Here is a 20,179-nt window from a genome sequence, read left to right as displayed (position 1 = left end):
ACAGAATTACAATGTCATCGGCGAACCTCGAAGTTTTTACTACTTCTCCATGAATTTTAATACCTACTCCGAATTTTTCTTTTGTTTCCTTTACTGCTTGCTCAATATACAGATTGAATAACATCGGGGAGAGGCTACAACCCTGTCTCACTCCTTTCCCAACCACTGCTTCCCTTTCATGTCCCTCGACTCCTATAACTGCCATCTGGTTTCTGTACAAATTGTAAATAGCCTTTCGCTCCCTGTATTTTACCCCTGCCACCTTCAGAATTTGAAAGAGAGTATTCCAGTCAACATTGTCAAAAGCTTTTTCCAAGTCTACAAATGCTAGAAATGTAGGTTTGCTTTTTCTTAATCTTTCTTCTAAGATAAGTCATAAGGTCAGTATTGCCTCATGGGTTCCAACATTTCTACGGAATCCAAACCGATCCTCCCCGAGGTCAGCATCTACCAGTTTTTCCATTCATCTCTAAAGAATTTGCGTTAGTATTTTGCAGCTGTGGCTTATTAAACTGATAGTTAGGTAATTTTCACATCTGTCAGCACCTGCTTTCTTTGGGATTGGAATAATTATATTCTTCTTGAAATCTGAGGGCATTTCGCCTGTCTCATACATCTTGCTCACCAGCTGGTAGAGTTTTGTCATGACTGGCTCTTCTAAGGCTGTCAGTAGTTCCAATGGAATGTTGTCTACTGCGGGGGGCCTTGTTTCGACTCAGGTCTTTCACTGCTCTGTCAAACTCTTCACGCAGTATCTTATCTCCCATTTCATCTTCATCTACATCCTCTTCCATTTCCATAATATTGTCCTCAAGTACATCGCCCTTGTATAAACCTTCTATATACTCCTTCCACCTTTCTGCCTTCCCTTCTTTGCTTAGAACTGCGTTGTCATCCGAGTTCTCGATATTCATACAAGTGGTTCTCTTCTCTCCAAAGGTCTCTTTAATTTTCCTGTAGGCAGTATCTATCTTACCCCTAGTGAGATAAGCCTCTACATCCTTACATTTGTCCTATAGCCATGACTGCTTAGCCATTTTGGACTTCCTGTTGGTCTCATTTTTGAGATGTTTGTATTCCTTTTTGCCTGCTTCATTTACTGCATTTTTATATTTTCTCCTTTCATCAGTTAAATTCAATATTTCTTCTGTTACCCAAGGATTTCTAGCAGCCCTCGCCTTTTTACCTACTTGATCCTCTGCTGCCTTCACTACTTCATCCCTCAGAGCTACCCATTCTTCTTCTACTGTGTTTCTTTCCCCCATTCCTGTCAATTGTTCCCTTATGCTCTTCTTGAAACTCTGTACAACCTCTGGTTCTTTCAGCTTATCCAGATACCATCTCCTTAAATTCCCACCTTTTTGCAGTTTCTTCAGTTTTAATCTACAGTTCATAACCAATAGATTGTGGTCGGAGTCCACATTTGCCCCTGGAAATGTCCTACAATTTAAAACCTGATTCCTAAATCTCTGTCTTACCATTATATAATCTATCTGATACCTTTTAGTATCTCCAGGATTCTTCCATGTATACGACCTCCTTTTATGATTCTTGAACCAAGTGTTAGCTATGATTAAGTTATGCTCTGTGCAAAATTCTACCAGGCGGCTTCCTCTTTCATTTCTTAGCCCCAAACCTTATTCACCCACTATGTTTCCTTCTATCCCTTTTCCTACTACCGAATTCCAGTCACCCATGACTATTAAATTTTCGTCTCTCTTCACTACCTGAATAATTTCTTTTATCTCATCATACATGTCATCCATTTCTTCATCATCTGCAGAGCTAGTTGGCATATAAACTTGTACTACTGTAGTAGGCATGGGCTTTGTGTCTATCTTGGTCACAATAATGCATTCACTATGCTGTTTGTAGTACCTTACCCCCACTCCTATTTTTTTTATTCATTATTAAACCTACTCCTGTATTACCCCTATTTGATTTTGTATTTATAACCCTGTATTCACCTGACGAAAAGTCTTGTTCCTCCTGCCATCGAACTTCACGTACATGTGGACACAATTCTTTGCATGGTATGGTGAAGAAGGGTGTCATAAAGAGTTCACAACAAAGAATTACAGCAATGACTTAACAGTGCATCACAGGGCGTACTGAGCTTCACAAGAGGAGTGCTGTAACATGATCTGGACATGTAGGTCACGTGTGTTTTTTCTTATTTCTTCTTTTATTTGTCCCATGGCAGCCACCCTCCGATACATATTGAAACACACACACACACACACACACACACACACACACAACACACACACACACACAACACACACAATACATACATTGGTTGTAAATATGCTTCCACATCACTACAAATGTCAATTCAATATGGAAAATATGACAATCACACCTCCAGACAACTTACCTAGTGTGTGCTGCTTACATTGCATAAATTATATGACACTGATGATATTCACTTACTTATTGTTGTTCTCCGAATTTTATTCATGGCCCCCTAACACAATAGGCTATGCCAGTCAATATGCCTGACCATGAACACTTAATGGTACGCATATAAAACACGGCTGGGTCATAGGTAGTTAAATAAAATAAGAAATTTATATGCAGAACACAATTAGGGGATCAGGTGAGATACAGTACACAATAGACATATGGTAACATATTCTGATCAGATATTAACTGCAATTTTAACTGTAATTTGTGTGTGATACAGTATGATATTTTACTGCCTTAACTCTTTACTTGAGGTTTACATGGCATTTACATAGAGCAAGGCACCATGTGGCTATCATAATAGTGAAACAGTCATTCTCGCTGCCCTCTAATGTTGTGTGTGATCACCTCAGATGGCGAGTACAGTTGCACACCTGCATGGCATGGACAGTATAAGGTTATCAATCAGTTCTTGAGGGATATTTGGCTATTCTTCCATGAGTGCAATATCCAGCTCTGCAACCACTGTGAAAGGTGCTGGTCTGGCTACAATGCGTCTGCCATGCACATCCCAGACTTGCTCAATTAGGTTTAAGTCAGGCGAACAAGCTGGCCACTCCATTTGTTCAATTCCCTCAACTTTAAGCAAGTTGTCCACCATTGCAACTCTGTGGGTACGAGCTTTATCGTCTACCAGAAGGAGCCCATCTCCAATGGCACCATCGTAGGACACAACAAGAGGCTGAAGGATCACAACTCTATACCTCTGAGCAGTCAAAGCACCATTCTGAATGGCATAGAGGTCCGTACATCTGCCAATGCTGACTCTTGCCAAACCGTTCATCCATCACGATGAAATGGTGATGTTTCCTGCCTGTAAGCAGGATTGTTCCAAGTTCCATGTTCTCTCCAGATGAGGGAAAGACTATTGCCAAGCTGAAGACAAAATCCTGACACTTCTGAACAGCACCTGGCGCCATTCATTGCAACACCAATCCTGATGTTCCTCCACCCAGTTTCTACAGCCTAAACAGGTCACGTTTTTAATGGGACACACACCATAGGCATCCTTGGTTAGAGGCCACACTCCCGAAGGTAAATTTGGACTGTTTGTATTGATACTGCATGTCACGTTGTTGCCTAGAGGGTGCGTTGCAGCTGAGTTGCATTCAGCCTCCTTTCTCGACGGGCTGTTAACTGGAAATAATGGTCATCTCTTGCTGATGTTACCCATGGACAATCTTGGCCTTGCTTTCTTTTAATGGTTACTGTCTGAAATAACGTCCAGGTCCTGGGAATTACACTTTCGGACACTACAATAGCTGCAGCCACCTCCCTCTGTGTCTGTCCTGTTTCCAACCATCCTATGGCTCTCCATGCCATAGCCTTGGGTAAGTCACATTTTTGTTGCATTGCACTACCTGCTCACTACACTGTCTGAACCCAACTGCTTGTGTAATTCGTTTGGTAGAGTAAACACAAATCGACACCAGCCCCCTATGTAACAACTTTCCATTATTACCACTATCTCGGTGACTGTAATGTTGTTGCCTCCACACCTTAGAACTGACAGAAAGACATCACACCATTTTAATTCATTCTGCCGATGACAATACTTCAGAACCTAGATATCTCAACTGATTCCTAATCGTTTTGACCACTATATTTTACTTCCTTGTTGAGGTGTTACAGTCCAAGTCCTACTGCAAAAAATCTATAATCCTGTAAGCTACAAGCCCTGTATTTTGCGACTTACTTTTTTTTCAATATCTGGATTTTTATTTTATAATTTGTATGGCCCAACAAAAGTAACAAAACACTCCTTTATTACATCAACAAGCCCCAGATATTGCTCTCTTAGTGTTGTCAATGATCCTTTAGTCTTTGTGTCATGGCAGTGTGCTATCTGAACCGTAAAACTCATTGTAATTGTAATGTAAATTTTTGAAATTTGTCCTGGGCACAGACCCTAATGTTTCTGCATGTATATCAAGAGATGGAGGAAACCACAATACACAATTCTTACTGATGATTTATGCTGTAGAAAAACCTTGGGATATTCTAGCTGTAAATTACCACCAATGTCTCTACAAGCACTTAGTCACTCTTGACTGTTATCTTCATTGTTTCTTTTCATATCAAATGATGTTAATAAATGCTTGCCCACAATTTACCAATTTAGTCTGCATGTAGCTGTAATGCACTGGTGTCGTCATATTTGTGAACAATACTTATGATGTGTGAAAAGTAGTACCCATGGTTAAGTCTGCTGTCAGTAACTGCATTTAATAGCTTCATTTGCTCATTTAAGTTCAGTTCAAAATCCTTCCTCTCTCTTTGTGACATACTGAATCAAATATTGGAAAATCCAAAATGGGATAATGACAGTATTATGAAAAGGAGAGATTGCTACTCACTGTGTAGTGAAGGTGCTAAGACACAGAAAGGCACAACAAAATGGTATGTTAACAAGTGAAACCCTTGGCATATTTTGAGACAGAATACTCATCACAACAGATGCGATGGCCATGGGTGGCCAGACTTTATGGAAGGAACTTCTTCACATGAAATGGGTGGCAGAAGTCAAATTGGAGACATTGCTGGTGGCTGATAGGTTTTATATGGAGGAGGTATTGATGTAACCATACTTGAGGTGGAGGTCAATTTCAAGGAAGGTGGCTTGTCAGGTTGAGGAGTACCAGGTGAAGCAAATGGGTGATGCGTTGATGTTCTGGAGTAAGGTGGATAGAATGTCCTGACCCTCGATTCATATTATGAAGATGTCATCAATGAATCTGAACCAGATGCGGTGTTTTGGATTCCAGGCGGTTAGAAAGGATTCCTCAAGACAGCCCATGAATACGCTGGCACAGGATGGTGTGTTTGTGCGCTTTCAAAGGAGAAGTAATTGTGGGTGAGGATTAATTGCTCATGACCAGGAAAGAGGTTGTAGTTTGGAATCTTTAGGTGTTGAGAAAGGTTGTGTTCAATAGCAGCAAGGCCATAGGCATTGGGGATGTTAGTGTAAAGAGAGGTGACATCAATAGTGATGATCAGGTAGTAACAGAAACAGTGGAGTGTCAGTGGAGGAAATGGTTGGTATCTTTTATGTAGGAGGGTAGGTTGCAGGTAATCGATTGAAGGTGTTGGTCTATGAGAGCAGATGTTCTCTAAGTGGGGACAAAGTAACCAGCCACAATGAGGCATCCTAGGTGGTTGGGTTTATGGACTTTAGGAAGCATGTAGAAGGTGGAGTGTGGGGAGTGGTAGGGGTGACGAGAGAGAGAGAGAGAGAGAGAGAGAGAGAGAGAGAGAGAGAGAGAGAGAGAGACTCTGAGGAGAGGTTCTGAGAGGTTCTGGGATGGTCTAAGGATTTGAGGAAAGACTGAAGATCCTCTGGATTTCTGGAATTGTGTCACTGTGGCACGGTTTGTAGTTGGACAAATCTGACATCTGGTGGAGTCCTTCTGCAAGGTAATTCTTATAGTTCAAAACCTCCCACTCTCTGTCAACCTACTGAATGCACCTAGCTGCCCTAACCTCTTCCCCACAGCCCTGAGTAGCAATCTATCCTTTTCAAAATATTGTCATATTCCCATCCTGGATTTTCTATTTCTTGATTAGGGCGCTCCTGGTAGCTGAGTGGTCAGTGCGACAGACTGTCAATCCTAAGGGTTCGGTTTTGATTCCCGGCTGGATTGAAGATTTTCTCCTCTCAGGGACTGGGTGTTGTGTTGTCCTAATCATCATAACTTCATCCCCATGCACAAGTCGTCGAAGTGGCATCAAATCGAAAGACTTGCACCAGGCGAGCGGTCTACCCGACGGGAGGCCCTTGTCACACACCATTAATTAATATTAATTTCTTGACTTTCCCAATGGCTTTTCTTGCATTCCTTAACCCAGTGCTGCTTCCCTTTATTAGTATTTCCCATCACATTACACACTTAGTGTCTGTCCTTTCTTTTGTCTTCTGTCCCAAGTTTTACATGTTGCCTTCCAGAGCGCACAACATGCTCTGAATTACAAGCCATACGGTATCCATCAGCTCACCTGCACACAGCACATGGCTAAATAACCACACTGATTGTGGGTGCTGCATTTCAATATCCAACAACACTCCCACCAAAATCAGCAATTATAGACCTTCAAATTGATCAATCTTCCTGTGCAACACTCATATTTTCATGTGTTATTATCTGTACCTCCCTGTACCACACAGACTTTTATCTCATCCTACCAAGCCCTCCTCACTTCTCTTATTCTAGTACACACAACTAATCTCACCTAAACTACTCATATCTACTGTCCTCGTCCTCCTCTTCCTCCCCCTCCTCCATACGATTATTCCCCCCACTGACCTGCAACGTACATTATAGCCCATTTATTTATTTTTATCTTTGGTCTCATTGTGTTTTCTTGTTGAGTTCAGTTCGTTTTCGCCTTTCACAATTGGGCTGCTCCCTCAGTCTTCATTTTGTTTCCTCATAATTCATCCATTCTGAACTTTTTGGGATTTTTCCTGCTTATTTTGACATAGATCTGCAATTTTTTTGCACATATTTCCATGTTATTCATGTATTTTACATGTATTTTTACAAGTTTTTGTCCTCCAAAAAAGATCCTTACTCCTTCCATGTGCACCAATACAGAAAAGTTTTCATCCATTGCCAGAACCGAGTACCACATACTGTTCCTGTACATTTGCCTGGCTATGGAATCATCCCTAATGGCCTTACCATCAAATTACCTATTTCTAAATAGAAACCCCTCCTTCCACAGTGACATCCATCTGTTCACATTCTGCCAGTCCTTAACCCTCACCAACATAGTCCTGCAAGGCCATGTAAATCAGGCCCAGACCTCCTTCCAATACTTCCTTCCAATCTGTAAAATTCTCCTGCTGTGCAATCCCAAATTCTTGTAACCCATCTCATATACAAACTCTTGCCCTGCAGGAACCTGAGCAGCATATAAAATGCCACCTCAAAAAACCCTTCATTCTGTTCTCCACCTACTCGCACCCTGGACTACCACTATCCACCACCTCTACGACAGCCTCCAATTCCCCCGTGCATCCCCTCACAGCTGATAAACCCTACCTTGTAGACCTACTACATTTACCCCACCCTCAAACCCTTCCTCCCACTAACATACAAGATCCAGAACTGAAAAAGATCTGAAGCACAGCCCTGTGAAAGCCTTAGTCCCATAGAAGTATCAGTCCTTTCCAAAGGCCTCACTTGTTGCATTTTTCCCAAATTCAATCATGCTGGACTTGTTAAAGACCTTTGCACCTCCTCCCAGTCCCTAAAGTGGAAACTCTTTTTTGCCACCAACTCTACCAATCAGATTCAAGAAAAGACCAATGTTGAATCCTACCTGACTAAGTTCACTCCTCCATCCAACCATTATCCACCACCACAGCCACGAAATCACCTCTTGTTAATTTCCCACAATTTCTTAACCTTGAACCTTGCCTCACCATCATTCCCCAAATCCCTCAACATGCAAGCTAACCTTACATTGACAGCAATAACCACAATCCACCATTTAAGAACTAACCCCGACCTTATAATCCTACTTGCTAACAAAGGTTCCATCTCCGTGGTTTTGAACCGCAAGGATTACCTGGTGGGAGGACTCCACCAGCTGTCAAATTTGTCCACCTACAAACTCTGCCACAGTGATCCCATTCCAGAAATCGAGCAAGATCTCTGGCCTCTCCTCAAATCCTTAGCACCATCCGAGAACCTCTCCAATGTATCTCTCTCTCTCTCTCTCTCTCTCTCTCTCTCTCTCTCTATTCATCCCTACCACTCCCTACCTACACTCCTACCTACTTCATGCTTCCTGAAGTCCGTAACTGAAACACCCAGGACACCCCCATTGTGGCCAGTTATTATGGGAAAAAAAACACCCACCCCACAACATGTAACAATGGGCTCCGCATGGTGCTATCCTATGCCAATCTATTCACAGGTTGTCTAGAGGTCTCCTTCTTGAACACCCTGAATCCAAAATCCCTCACCTGGTTCAGATTAAGTGACGACATCTCCGGGATCTGGATCGAGGATCAGGACATCTTAACCACAGTCCTTCAGAACCTCAACACCACCTCCCTCATTCCCTTCAGCTGGTCCTCCTCAATCCAATGAGACACATTCCTCACTGTTGACCTCCACCTCAAACATGGCCACATCAGTACCCAAGTCCATATCAAATCTACCAGTCATGAGCAGTACCTCCACTTTGAAGTCTGCCTCCCATTCAATACCAAGAAGATGCCTTCCATACAGCCTAGCCACCCATGGCCAACACATCTGTAGTGACAAGCAGTATCTCTTGAAATATACCAAAGGTATCACAGAGGCCTTCACAGTCTGTAGTTACCATCCCAAACTTTTCTGGAAATATATCTCCCATGCTTTATCTCTCCAGTCACGCACAACCCCCGAAGACCCACTGTCCGGCAACAGAGCATCATTCCCCTCTTGACTTAGTACCATATAGGAATGGAGCAATTGAATCACATTCTCCGCCTGAGTTTTGACTACCTCTTGTCATGCCCTGAAATGAGGAACGTCCTACCCACTATCATTCCCGCCTCCCCCACAGTGAGATTCCGCCGCACACTGAACATATATCCTCGTCCATTTCTACTCAACCCCAGTTTCCAATTTCTTGCCTCACAGCTCATATTCATGTAACAGACCCTGTGGCGACACTTTCCCGTACATCCTCCCATCACAAACTACTCCAGTCCAGTCACAAGCATAACCTATCTCAACAACGGCAAGGTTACTGGTGAAACCAGTCATGTAATGGAAAAGTTAAGCTGCAACCATTGTGCTGCATACTATGTGGACATGACAACCAAGCTGTCTGTCTGCATGAATGGCCACTGACAAACTGCAGCCGAGAAACTGGTAGACCACCCAGTTGCTGAGCATGCAGGCCAACACAATGTCCATTTTGATGACTGCATCACAGCTTGTGCCAGCTTGATCCTACCTACCAACACTAGCTTTTCTTGAATTGTGCAGGTGGGAACTCTACCTTCAATATAGCCTACATTCCCATAACCCTTGTAGCATCGGCCTTTTTCAGTCACTGTGCTTTACCCACCTATCCCTTTCCACGTTCCCACTATAGCACCACACAGCCTTCTATTGCAACAACACGTGCACAGGCTTTTTACTCCCCCCCCCCCCCCCCCCCCACCTTTTGTCTACCTAATGACAGCACCTAGCTGCCCTATCTCCTCCCTGCCTCGTCCCTGTATGCTCTCACAAGCAGCACTTTACCATCCTAATCTCTACCCTGCTATCCCTCCCATTCCCCTCTCCAGCCACCGCTTTTCCCCCACCGTTCTGATAGCTTCTCCCATCATGAGCTGCTGCTCACAGTCTGGCCTCTGCTACCACAGACAGTGCTTATGTGAATGTGGGTTACATTGCATGAAAGTGTGTGTATAAGTTGTCTTTCTGGCCAAAACCTTAACTTGTTAGCAGTCTTTTTGTTCTACATGTCCGTGAGTCAGCATCTCAACTTTTGTGACATATGGGATTTACTCAAATTAAAAATGTCAAACCAGTTATTGAACTTAGGCAAAAGGTATGCAGTAGATTTCCAAATGTTTGATATGAAAACTTCTTCACCACAATACCACAAACACCAAAATCTGAATGAGAAAACAGATGTGCACAGTATTGGTATTTTGTCTGTCTTCCACAGAAAAATGATTTTCCTGCATGTTGAGTGCGTCTTTTAAATCACTATTTTGTGCATTAAGTAACAGTTTCAACAGGCATTCTAAATTTGTGATTTTCCCATTTTCAAACACGAATCATTTATCCAACAAGCAGTTCCTGGTAAGGAAACAGGAGAGCCTCTGTAAAGTTTGGAAGGTAGGAGACAAGGTACTGGCAGAAGTAAAGCTGTGAGAACAGGACATGGGTCGTGCTTGGGTAGCTCAGATGGTAGACTACTTGCCCACAAAAGGCAAAGGTCCCAAGTTCGAGTCTCAGTCCGGCACACAGTTTAAATCTGCCAGGAAGTTTCAGTTCCTGGCAAGTTTTGTAAGAAGGGTGTGACAATGTAAACAAAAAATTATCTTTGAGTGGTGGCAATGCTGAAGCTACTTCATTGGTATTCTTTTCTTCTTCCTGTTCATATTTGTGCTCCCCTAAACAGCAAAATTTGGAATGTTAATAAATAAAAAATCGCTTCAGATGAATGACTCCAAAACCTGTGGAAGCATGAACCCATGAATTGGTTTGCACATGACATCACAGAGCTTGCAATGGAGAGGGAGCAGCATGCCCAGAAGCACACCATCATGTCTTCCCACTAAGTTCTGGGGCAGGAGATGAAAAGAAAGTTTAAGAGTTAATTTAACGAGGCACCGAAGCTCTCCCACCCCCTCTCCTTTCTCTGTCTTCCACCCACAAAAAGAAGATTTTTATTCTGCCCATGGCAGTAAACAGATACTGTTGTAACAGTGTCATTTAATCCAAGTAGAATCAGTGTTACTGTCTGGTACTGAAACTGATAATACAACAGAGGTTTGTTGCCAGCTGAGAGCAGTGACTACAGGAGAGCACATCATGGTGCTGGAGCTCGGTCACAATAGCACAGATCAGGATCTGTGTGGTACGTGTGCGTAGTTGTGACTTACTGCAAATAAAGGCCACTGCTGCCACATCACTTACTCATATTGATAATTTCACAAAGTAGCTTGCCTTTTTATTCACTGTACTGTTCTCTCTACAAAGACTATTGGACTTCCTGGATGTCACCTCTAGATATCTGTCAGATTTTTGTAACTGCTCTTGATGATTTAAGTGTGAACGGGCTTAAGCACAGAATGTAAACCCTACAAGTGGTCATCTTTCCACCTTTGTACTATCTGTGTTGAGTAATTTGTTATTTTAATAAATTGACCACATGCTGATACTCAGCTTTTGGCATGATATTTGCCACAAATGAACACAGAAAAGCTCCTCTTGGCTTTATAACCAGTGAGGTCACCCTTCATGTGGAGAGTTCAGGAAAATGACAAGTTTTATACTGTGATGAGACACAGGCAAGGAGGAGTTGCTCTGTAAAGAACATTAGTTTTTCCACATGGTCCCTAAACCACTGTTTCTACTTCACAACTGGGCCAATTTTATCAGTGGATGTATCTCTGCTCTTCCCCCTTACTTTCCATCTTTGTGACCCTATGATTTTGAATAAGTATTCTTTTGCTTGTAGACAGACTTAGTATTGATTCCAAACAATCTGTTGGTGGTTCAGAATTCACTTTGAAAAACATCTTGACACCTCAGCTGAAAGATGATGAGAAGGTTTGTTTGACTTTGTGTATAGTATTGGATTCGTAATTATGTAATCATCATCATCTTTTATTGTGAATGACATTTTTACAAAAACTGTTACTCAAGTTGGCTGACCCGAGCAGAACCTGGCATACCTAAGCAACCCCACTACAGTTGAGGTGTGGCACATACTATACGAGCTACACACAAACAACTGTTTGACCTGACAACCATCAGCCCAACAACATATTTTTCTCTCTCTTTTCCTTTTTTTGCTGCTGCTCATATGATTTGACTCCTAGTGTGTATGTAACTTGTGGAAGGCTAAGGATCTGGTGAACTTAACTCTCTCTCCCAACAACATAATGAAAGACTGCAATTTGGGAGTATCCAACACAGTACTAAGAAGAAGGATACGTATTTTTGTGCCTTATTAAACTCTAAGATGTAATGTGATACCAGCCTGTAACTCCAGGTATGTTAAGACCATGGTCTTCTTTAAGCACCAGTACATACAACTTGGCAGTTTTCTTGCAAAAGCAGCAGCGGATAATTTTTGACACTTGAATGTGGAATGATGATTTTAATATCACTGCAATCAATATATTTGTATAATTAGCTAAATATATTCTATAACAGCATACCTAGTATTTCTAGTTCGCCATGTTCTTTTGGAATGCCAGATAGAGAGATGGGATGTGGCCCAGATTCTGGTGGAAGACAAAGAGATGACGGTATGCTCTCAAACACAGCTCCATTAGTTAGGAGGCGCTAGAAAAGATTAACAGTTTATAAAATGTGTGTTGCTATTTGCTACACTTTAAAGTAATGGATTAAATATCTCCATATAAATACATAAAATTCTTTATCATAAAAAACACATCCATGATTACTCAGGCATACACCTATTTAAAATTCAAAACACTCTAGGAAAAGACAAATTAGAGTGGTGAGCCAGACAAAGTAGTTTATTTCATCCACCAGTTACCTACACCATGCAACAAAATGACTGATTGATTTCCAGAAAGTTTGAAGAATATTGTATACAAATTCCTTGAAGAGAATGTACTAAGGTGGGATAACATGGGTCGTTGGAGGAAAGATTCACATGATATTGTGCTCTATATGTTTTCTAACAATTCTATTTGTCAAAATTTTCTGTCAGGTTGAAACTGTGTGGCAGAATAAGTCTTAAGTACACCCTGAGTCTCCTGACAGCAAACAATTCTGTCCCTTCCTATTCAGGTATTGTAGGATAGAGACTATGTATAAACTGTGTATTCACGATTCTGAGAGATAAGATGGATAGGACAGAGATTGGACAGAAGTAGTAGCAAAGTTAATATAAAAAAAAGTTTAAAACAGATTCTGACAAAGGTAAATTCTCATGGACAACCAAAAACTAAATTAACAACCACAATGAGCAAATTCAGTGAATCAGAAGACAAAATCTTATCTGTCATAATACTAAAAATCACAAGAACTTTTGGCTGTGCATAAAATTAGTTGTGACTTAGTGGCTGAGTGATAAAGTGCCAGGCTACAGCTTCAAATGTTTCAGGTTTATTGCCCACTCAGTACTTGGATATTTATCAGTCACTTGCGATTTCTTTCACTTTTTGCAATGATTTTCCATGTGAAAAATGCTGAGTTGATCCATGGTTTGGACTCCTTGTTGAACTATAGATCCCCTATAACTAGGTCATAAGTTGATTCAAAGAGCAGAGGAAGGTGCCACATACCACCTACAACAGGAGAAAAACTAGTAAATGCTGTGCACCTTGGTTTAATTACAGCTCTCCCTTTAAGTCAGTTAACTGATCAGACTAATTTGTCCAGTGACTGGACAATAGTAGTACCAAAATAAAAGACAATACAGTGCAGGAAAGTAACTCAAGTAATTCAGCAAAATGAAGTTTCTGGGAACAGATGGGATACTTGTTAAACTTATACGGAAACAGTAACAATATTCCGGAGGTAAAATAGTCCCCCATTCCAATCTCCAGGTGGGGACTACTCAGGAGGACATCATTATCAGGAGGTAGAAAACTGGCGTTCTACGGATCGGAGCATGGAATGTTGGATCTCTTAATCGGACAGGTAGGTTAGAAAATTTATAAAGGGAAATGGATAGGTTAAAGTTAGATATAGTGGGAATTAGTGAAGTTTGGTGGCAGGAGGAACAAGACTTTTGGTCAGGTGACTTAAAGGTTATAAATACAAAATCAAATAGGGGTAATGCAGGAGTAGGTTTAATAATGAAAAAATGGAAGTATGTGTAACCTACTACAAATAGCATAGTGAATGCATTATTGTGGCCAAGATAGACACACAGCCCATGCCTGCCACAGTAGTACAAGTTTGTATGCCAACTAGCTCTGAAGATGAGGAAGAGATTGATGAAATGTATGATGAGATAAAAGAAATTATTCAGATAGTGAAGGGAGATGAAAATTTAATAGTCATGGGTGAATGGAATTCGATAGTAGGAAAAGGAAGAGAAGGAAATGTAGTAGGTGAGTATGGAATGGGGGTATGGAATGAAAGAGGAACTGTCTGGTAGAATTTTGCATAGAGCATAACTTAATCATAGCTAACACTTGATTCAAGAATTATGAAAGAAGGTTGTATACATGGAAGGGGCCTGGAGATACTGGAAAGTTTCAGACAGATTATATAATGGTAAGATGGAGATTCAGGAATTAGGTTTTAAATTGTAAGACATTTCCAGGGGCAGATGTGGGCTCTGACCACAATCAATTGGTTATGAACTGTAGATTAAAAGTGAAGAAACTGCAAAAAGGTAGTAAACTGAGGAGATGGGATCTGGATAAACTGACAGAACCAGAGATTGTAGAGTGTTTCAGAGAGAGCACTAGGAAACGATTGACAAAAATGGGGGAAATAAATACAGTAGATGAAGAACAGGTAGCTTTGAGAGATTAAATAGTAAAGGCAGCAGAGGATCAAGTAGGTAAAAAGATGAGGGCTAGTAGAAATCCTTGGGTAACAGAAGAAATACTGAATTTAGTTGATGAAAGGAGAAAATATAAAAATGCAGTAAATAAAGCAGGGAAAAAGGAATACAAATGTCTCAAAAATGAGTTTAACATGAAGTGTACAATGACTCAGCAGGGACGGATAGAGGACAAATGTAAGGATGTAGAGGCATATCCCACTAGGGGTAAGATAGATACTGCCTACAGGAAAATTAGGGAGACCTTTGGAGAAAAGAGAACCACTTGTATGAACATCAAGGGCTCAGATGGAAACTAATTCTAAGCAAAGAAGGAAAAGCAGAAAGATGGAAGGAGTATATAGAGGGTCTATACAAGGGCGATGTACTTGAGGACAATATTATGGAAATGGAAGAGCATATAGATGAAGATGAAATAGGAGATATGATACTGCATGAAGAGTTTGACAGAGCACTGAAGGATGTAAGTTGAAACAAGACACCAGGAGCAGACAACATTCCATTAGAACTAGTGAAACCCTTGGGAGAGCCAGTCCTGACAAAACTCTACCATCTGGTGAGCAAGATGTATGAGACAGGCGATGAAATAACCTCAGAATTCAAGAAGAATATAATAATCCCAATCCCAAAGAAAGCAGGTGTTGACAGATGTGAACATTATCAAACTACACTTCTGGAAATGGAAAAAAGAACACATTGACACCGGTGTGTCAGACCCACCATACTTGCTCCGGACACTGCGAGAGGGCTGTACAAGCAATGATCACACGCACGGCACAGCGGACACACCAGGAACCGCTGTGTTGGCCGTCAAATGGCGCTAGCTGCGCAGCATTTGTGCACCACCGCCGTCAGTGTCAGCCAGTTTGCCGTGGCATACGGAACTCCATCGCAGTCTTTAACACTGGTAGCATGCCGCGACAGCGTGGACGTGAACCGTATGTGCAGTTGACGGACTTTGAGCGAGGGCGTATAGTGGGCATGTGGGAGGCCGGGTGGACGTACCGCCGAATTGCTCAACACGTGGGGCGTGAGGTCTCCACAGTACATCGATGTTGTCGCCAGTGGTCGGCGGAAGGTGCACGTGCCCGTCGACCTGGGACCGGACCGCAGCGACGCACGGATGCACGCCAAGACCATAGGATCCTACGCAGTGCTGTAGGGGACCGCACCGCCACTTCCCAGCAAATTAGGGACACTGTTGCTCCTGGGGTATCGGCGAGGACCCTTCGCAACCATCTCCATGAAGCTGGGCTATGGTCCCGCTCACCGTTAGGCCGTCTTCCGCTCACGCCCCAACATCGTGCAGCCCGCCTCCAGTGGTGTTGCGACAGGCGTGAATGGAGGGACGAATGGAGACGTGTCGTCTTCAGCGATGAGAGTCGCTTCTGCCTTGGTGCCAATGATGGTCGTATGCGTGTTTGGCGCCGTGCAGGTGAGCGCCACAATCAGAACTGCATATGACCAAGGCACACAGGGCCAACACCCGGCATCATGGTGTGGGGAGCGATCTCCTACACTGGCCGTACACCTCTGGTGATCGTCGAGGGGACACTGAATAGTGCACGGTACATCCAAACCGTCATCGAACCCATCGTTCTACCATTCCTAGACCGGCAAGGGAACTTGCTGTTCCAACAGGACAATGCACGTCCGCATGTATCCTGTGCCACCCAACGTGCTCTAGAAGGTGTAAGTCAACTACCCTGGCCAGCAAGATCTCCGGATCTGTCCCCCATTGAGCATGTTTGGGACTGGATGAAGCGTTGTCTCACGCGGTCTGCACGTCCAGCACGAACACTGGTCCAACTGAGGCACCAGGTGGAAATGGCATGGCAAGCCGTTCCACAGGACTACATCCAGCATCTCTACGATCGTCTCCATGGGAGAATAGCAGCCTGCATTGCTGCGAAAGGTGGATATACACTGTACTAGTGCCGTCTTTGTGCATGCTCTGTTGCCTGTGTCTATGTGCCTGTGGTTCTGTCAGTGTGATCATGTGATGTGTCTGACCCCAGGAATGTGTCAATAAAGTTTCCCCTTCCTGGGACAATGAATTCACGGTGTTCTTATTTCAATTTCCAGGAGTGTATTAATTTAATAAGTCACGGCTGCAAAGTACTAACAAGAATTCTTCACAAATGAATAGAAAAATTGGTAGAGGTTGACCTCGGGGAACCTCAGTATGGATTCCGTAGAAATGTTGGAACATGTGAGGCAATACTGACCCTACGACTTATCTTAGAAGCTAGATTAAGGAAAGGCAAACCTAAGTTTCTAGCCTTTGTAGACTCAGATAAAGTTTTTGACAATGTTGACTGGAATACTCTCTTTCAAATTCTGAAGGTGGCAGGGGTAAAATACAGGGAGCGATCGGCTATTTACAATTTGTACAGGAAACAGATTGCAGTTATAAGAGTTGAGGGGCATGTAAGGGAAGCGGTGGTTTGGTAGGGAGTGAGACAGGGTTGTAGCCTATCCCTGATGTTATTCAATCTGTATATTGAGCAAGCAGTAAAGGAAACAAAAGAAAAATTCGGAGTAGGTATTAAAATTCATGGAGAAGAAGTAAAAACTTTGAGGTTCGCTGATGACATTGTAATTATGTCAGAAACAGCAAAGGACTTGGAAGAGCAGTTGAACAGAATGGATAGTGTCTTGAAAGGAAAATGTAAGATGAACATCAACAAAAGCAAAATGAGGATAATGGAATGTAGTCGAATTAAGTCGGGTGATGCTGCGGGAATTAGATTAGGAGTTTTGCTATTTGGGGAGCGAAGTAACTGATGATGGTTGAAGTAGAGAGGATATAAAATGTAGACTGGCGATGTAAAGGAAAGTATATCTGAAGAAGAGGAATTTGTTAACATCAAGTATAGATCAAAGCTTCAGGCAATGATGGCTTCAGTCACACAGCTTGAGGCTGTTGCCAATGGGCATCACTGTGGGGGTCTGGATGGGGGTTTGTCGGGGACGTCCAGCTCGTCCCACGCATCCCCTGATCAGACTACGACTGTGGCTGCCTGGGATACTGCCCACATTGAGGCTGATCCCTCACCTGTGGTAGAGTGGGAGGTCGTCTCGAGGGGTGGCAGGGGGGGAAAGACATTCCAGAGGGCTGAACGGAAAGCCTCTCCAGTTTGTCTGACGAACCGGTTTCAGGCTCTGTCTCAGGCTGATACTGATTTCGGCCGGACAAGGCTGCTTGCCCTGTTCCAGTGGTTGCCCCTCAGTGTGCAAAATCCGGGCGGTCGCAGAGGGTGGGCTTACTGGTAGTTGCAACCTCCAACTTCAGGCGCGTAATGGGGACCCTTAGGGATATGGCAGCAAGATAGGGGAAGAAAACCAATGTGCACTCCCTGTGCATACCATTTCAGATGTGGAAAGGGTACTTCCGGATGCCATGAAGGGTACAGGGTGCACCCATCAGCAGGTGGTCGCTCATGTCGGCACCAATGATGTGTGTCGCTATGGATTGGAAGAAATCCTCTCTGGCTTCCGGCGGCTATCTGATTTGGTGAAGACTGCCAGTCTTGCTAGCGAAATGAAAGCAGAGCTCACCATCTGCAGCATCGTCAACAGGACTGACTGCGGACCTTTGGTACAGAGCTGAGTGGAGGGTCTGAATCAGAGGCTGAGACGGTTCTGCGACCGTGTGGGCTGCAGACTCCTCGACTTGCGCCATAGGGTGGTGGGGTTTCAGGTTCCGCTGGATAGGTAAGGAGTCCACTACACGCAGCAAGCAGCTACATGGGTAGCAGGGGTTGTGTGGCGTGGACTGGGCGGTTATTTTAGGTGAGATTGCCTCAGGCAAGTACAGAAAGGAGAACAGCCTCAAAGGGTGCGGGGCAACGTCAGGACATTTGGGGACCAAGCAGCAATTGGTATGGTAATTGTAAACTGTCAAAGCTGCATTGGTAAAGTACCGGAACTTCAAGCGCTGGTAGAAAGCACTGAAGCTGAAATCGTTATAGGTATAGAAAGCTGGCTGAAGCCAGAGATAAATTCTGCCAAAATTTTTACAAAGGCACAGACGGTGTTTAGAAAGGATAGATTGCATGCAACCGGTGGTGGCATGTTTGTTGCTGTTAGTAGTAGTTTATCCTGTAGTGAGGTAGAAGTGGATAGTTCCTGTGAATTATTATGGGTGGAGGTTACACTCAACAAGGGAGCTACGTTAATAGTTGGCACCTTTTACTGACCTCCCGACTCAGCAGCATTAGTGGCAGAACAACTAAGAGAAAATTTGGAATACATTTCACATAAATTTCTCGGCATGTTATAGTCTTAGGTGGAGATTTCAATTTACCAGATATACACTGGGACACTCAGATGTTTAGGACGGGTGGTAGGGGCAGAGCATCGAGTGACATTATACTGAGTGCACTATCCGAAAATTACCTTGAGCAATTAAACAGAGAACTGACTCGTGGAGATAACATCTTGGACCTACTGATAACAAACAGACCCGAACTTTTCGACTCTGTAAGTGCAGAACAGGGAATCAGTGATCATAAGGCTGTTGCAGCATCCCTGAATATGGAAGTTAATAGGAATATAAAAAATGGGAGGAAGGTTTATCTGTTTATCAAGAGTAATAGAAGGCAGATTTCAGACTACCTAACAGATCAAAACGAAAATTTCTGTTCCGACACTGACAATGTTGAGTGTTTATGGAAAAAGTTCAAGGCAATTGTAAAATGTGTTTTAGACAGTTACGTTCCGAGTAAAACTGTGAGGGACGGGAAAAACCCACCGTGGTTCAACAACAAATTTAGGAAACTACTACGAAAGCAAAGAGAGATTCACTCCAAGTTTAAATGCAGCCAAAACCTTTCAGACAAACAGAAGCTAAACAATGTCAAAGTTAGCCTCAGGAGAGCTATGCGTGAAGCGTTCAGTGAATTCGAAAGTAAAATTCTATGTACCAACTTGACAGAAAATCCTAGGAAGTTCTGGTCTTACGTTAAATCAGTACGTGGCTCGAAAAAGAATATCCAGACACTCCGGGATGATGATGGCATTGAAACAGAGGATGACACGCGTAAAGCTGAAATACTAAACACCTTTTTCCATAGCTGTTTCACAGAGGAAGACCGCACTGCGGTTCCTTCTCTAAATCCTCGCAGAAACGAAAAAATGGCTGACATCAAAATAAGTGTCCAAGGAACAGAAAAGCAACTGGAATCATTCAACAGATGAAAGTCCACTGAACCTGACGGGATACCAATTCGATTCTACACAGAGTATGCGAAAGAACTTGCCCCCTTCTAACAGCCGTGTACCGCAAGTCTCTAGAGGAACGGAAGGTTCCAAATGATTGGGAAAGAGCACAGGTAGTCCCAGTCTTCAAGAAGGGTCGTCGAGCAGATGCGCAAAACTATAGACCTATATCTCTGATGTCGATCTGTTGTAGAATTTTAGAACATGTTTTTTGCTCGAGTATCATGTCGTTTTTCGAAACCCAGAATCTAGT

General features: G+C 43.0%; 1 protein-coding gene across 2 annotated transcripts in view; it reads right to left on the bottom strand.

Annotated features, from left to right (window-relative positions):
* Positions 1-20,179, bottom strand: part of LOC126334642 (protein brunelleschi) — a 249,443-nt gene that overhangs the window by 85,353 nt on the left and 143,911 nt on the right. For both annotated transcript variants that reach the window (XM_049997084.1, XM_049997085.1), the window contains exon 13: positions 12,371-12,497. In XM_049997084.1, coding sequence (XP_049853041.1) covers positions 12,371-12,497 — 127 coding nt within the window. The remainder of the gene's footprint in view (positions 1-12,370; positions 12,498-20,179) is intronic.

This window comes from Schistocerca gregaria, chromosome 2, assembly GCF_023897955.1.
Source record: "Schistocerca gregaria isolate iqSchGreg1 chromosome 2, iqSchGreg1.2, whole genome shotgun sequence".
NCBI lineage: Eukaryota > Metazoa > Arthropoda > Insecta > Orthoptera > Acrididae > Schistocerca > Schistocerca gregaria.
Note: the sequence above shows the minus strand (reverse complement) of the source record. Positions and strands in the feature narration are given on the sequence as shown.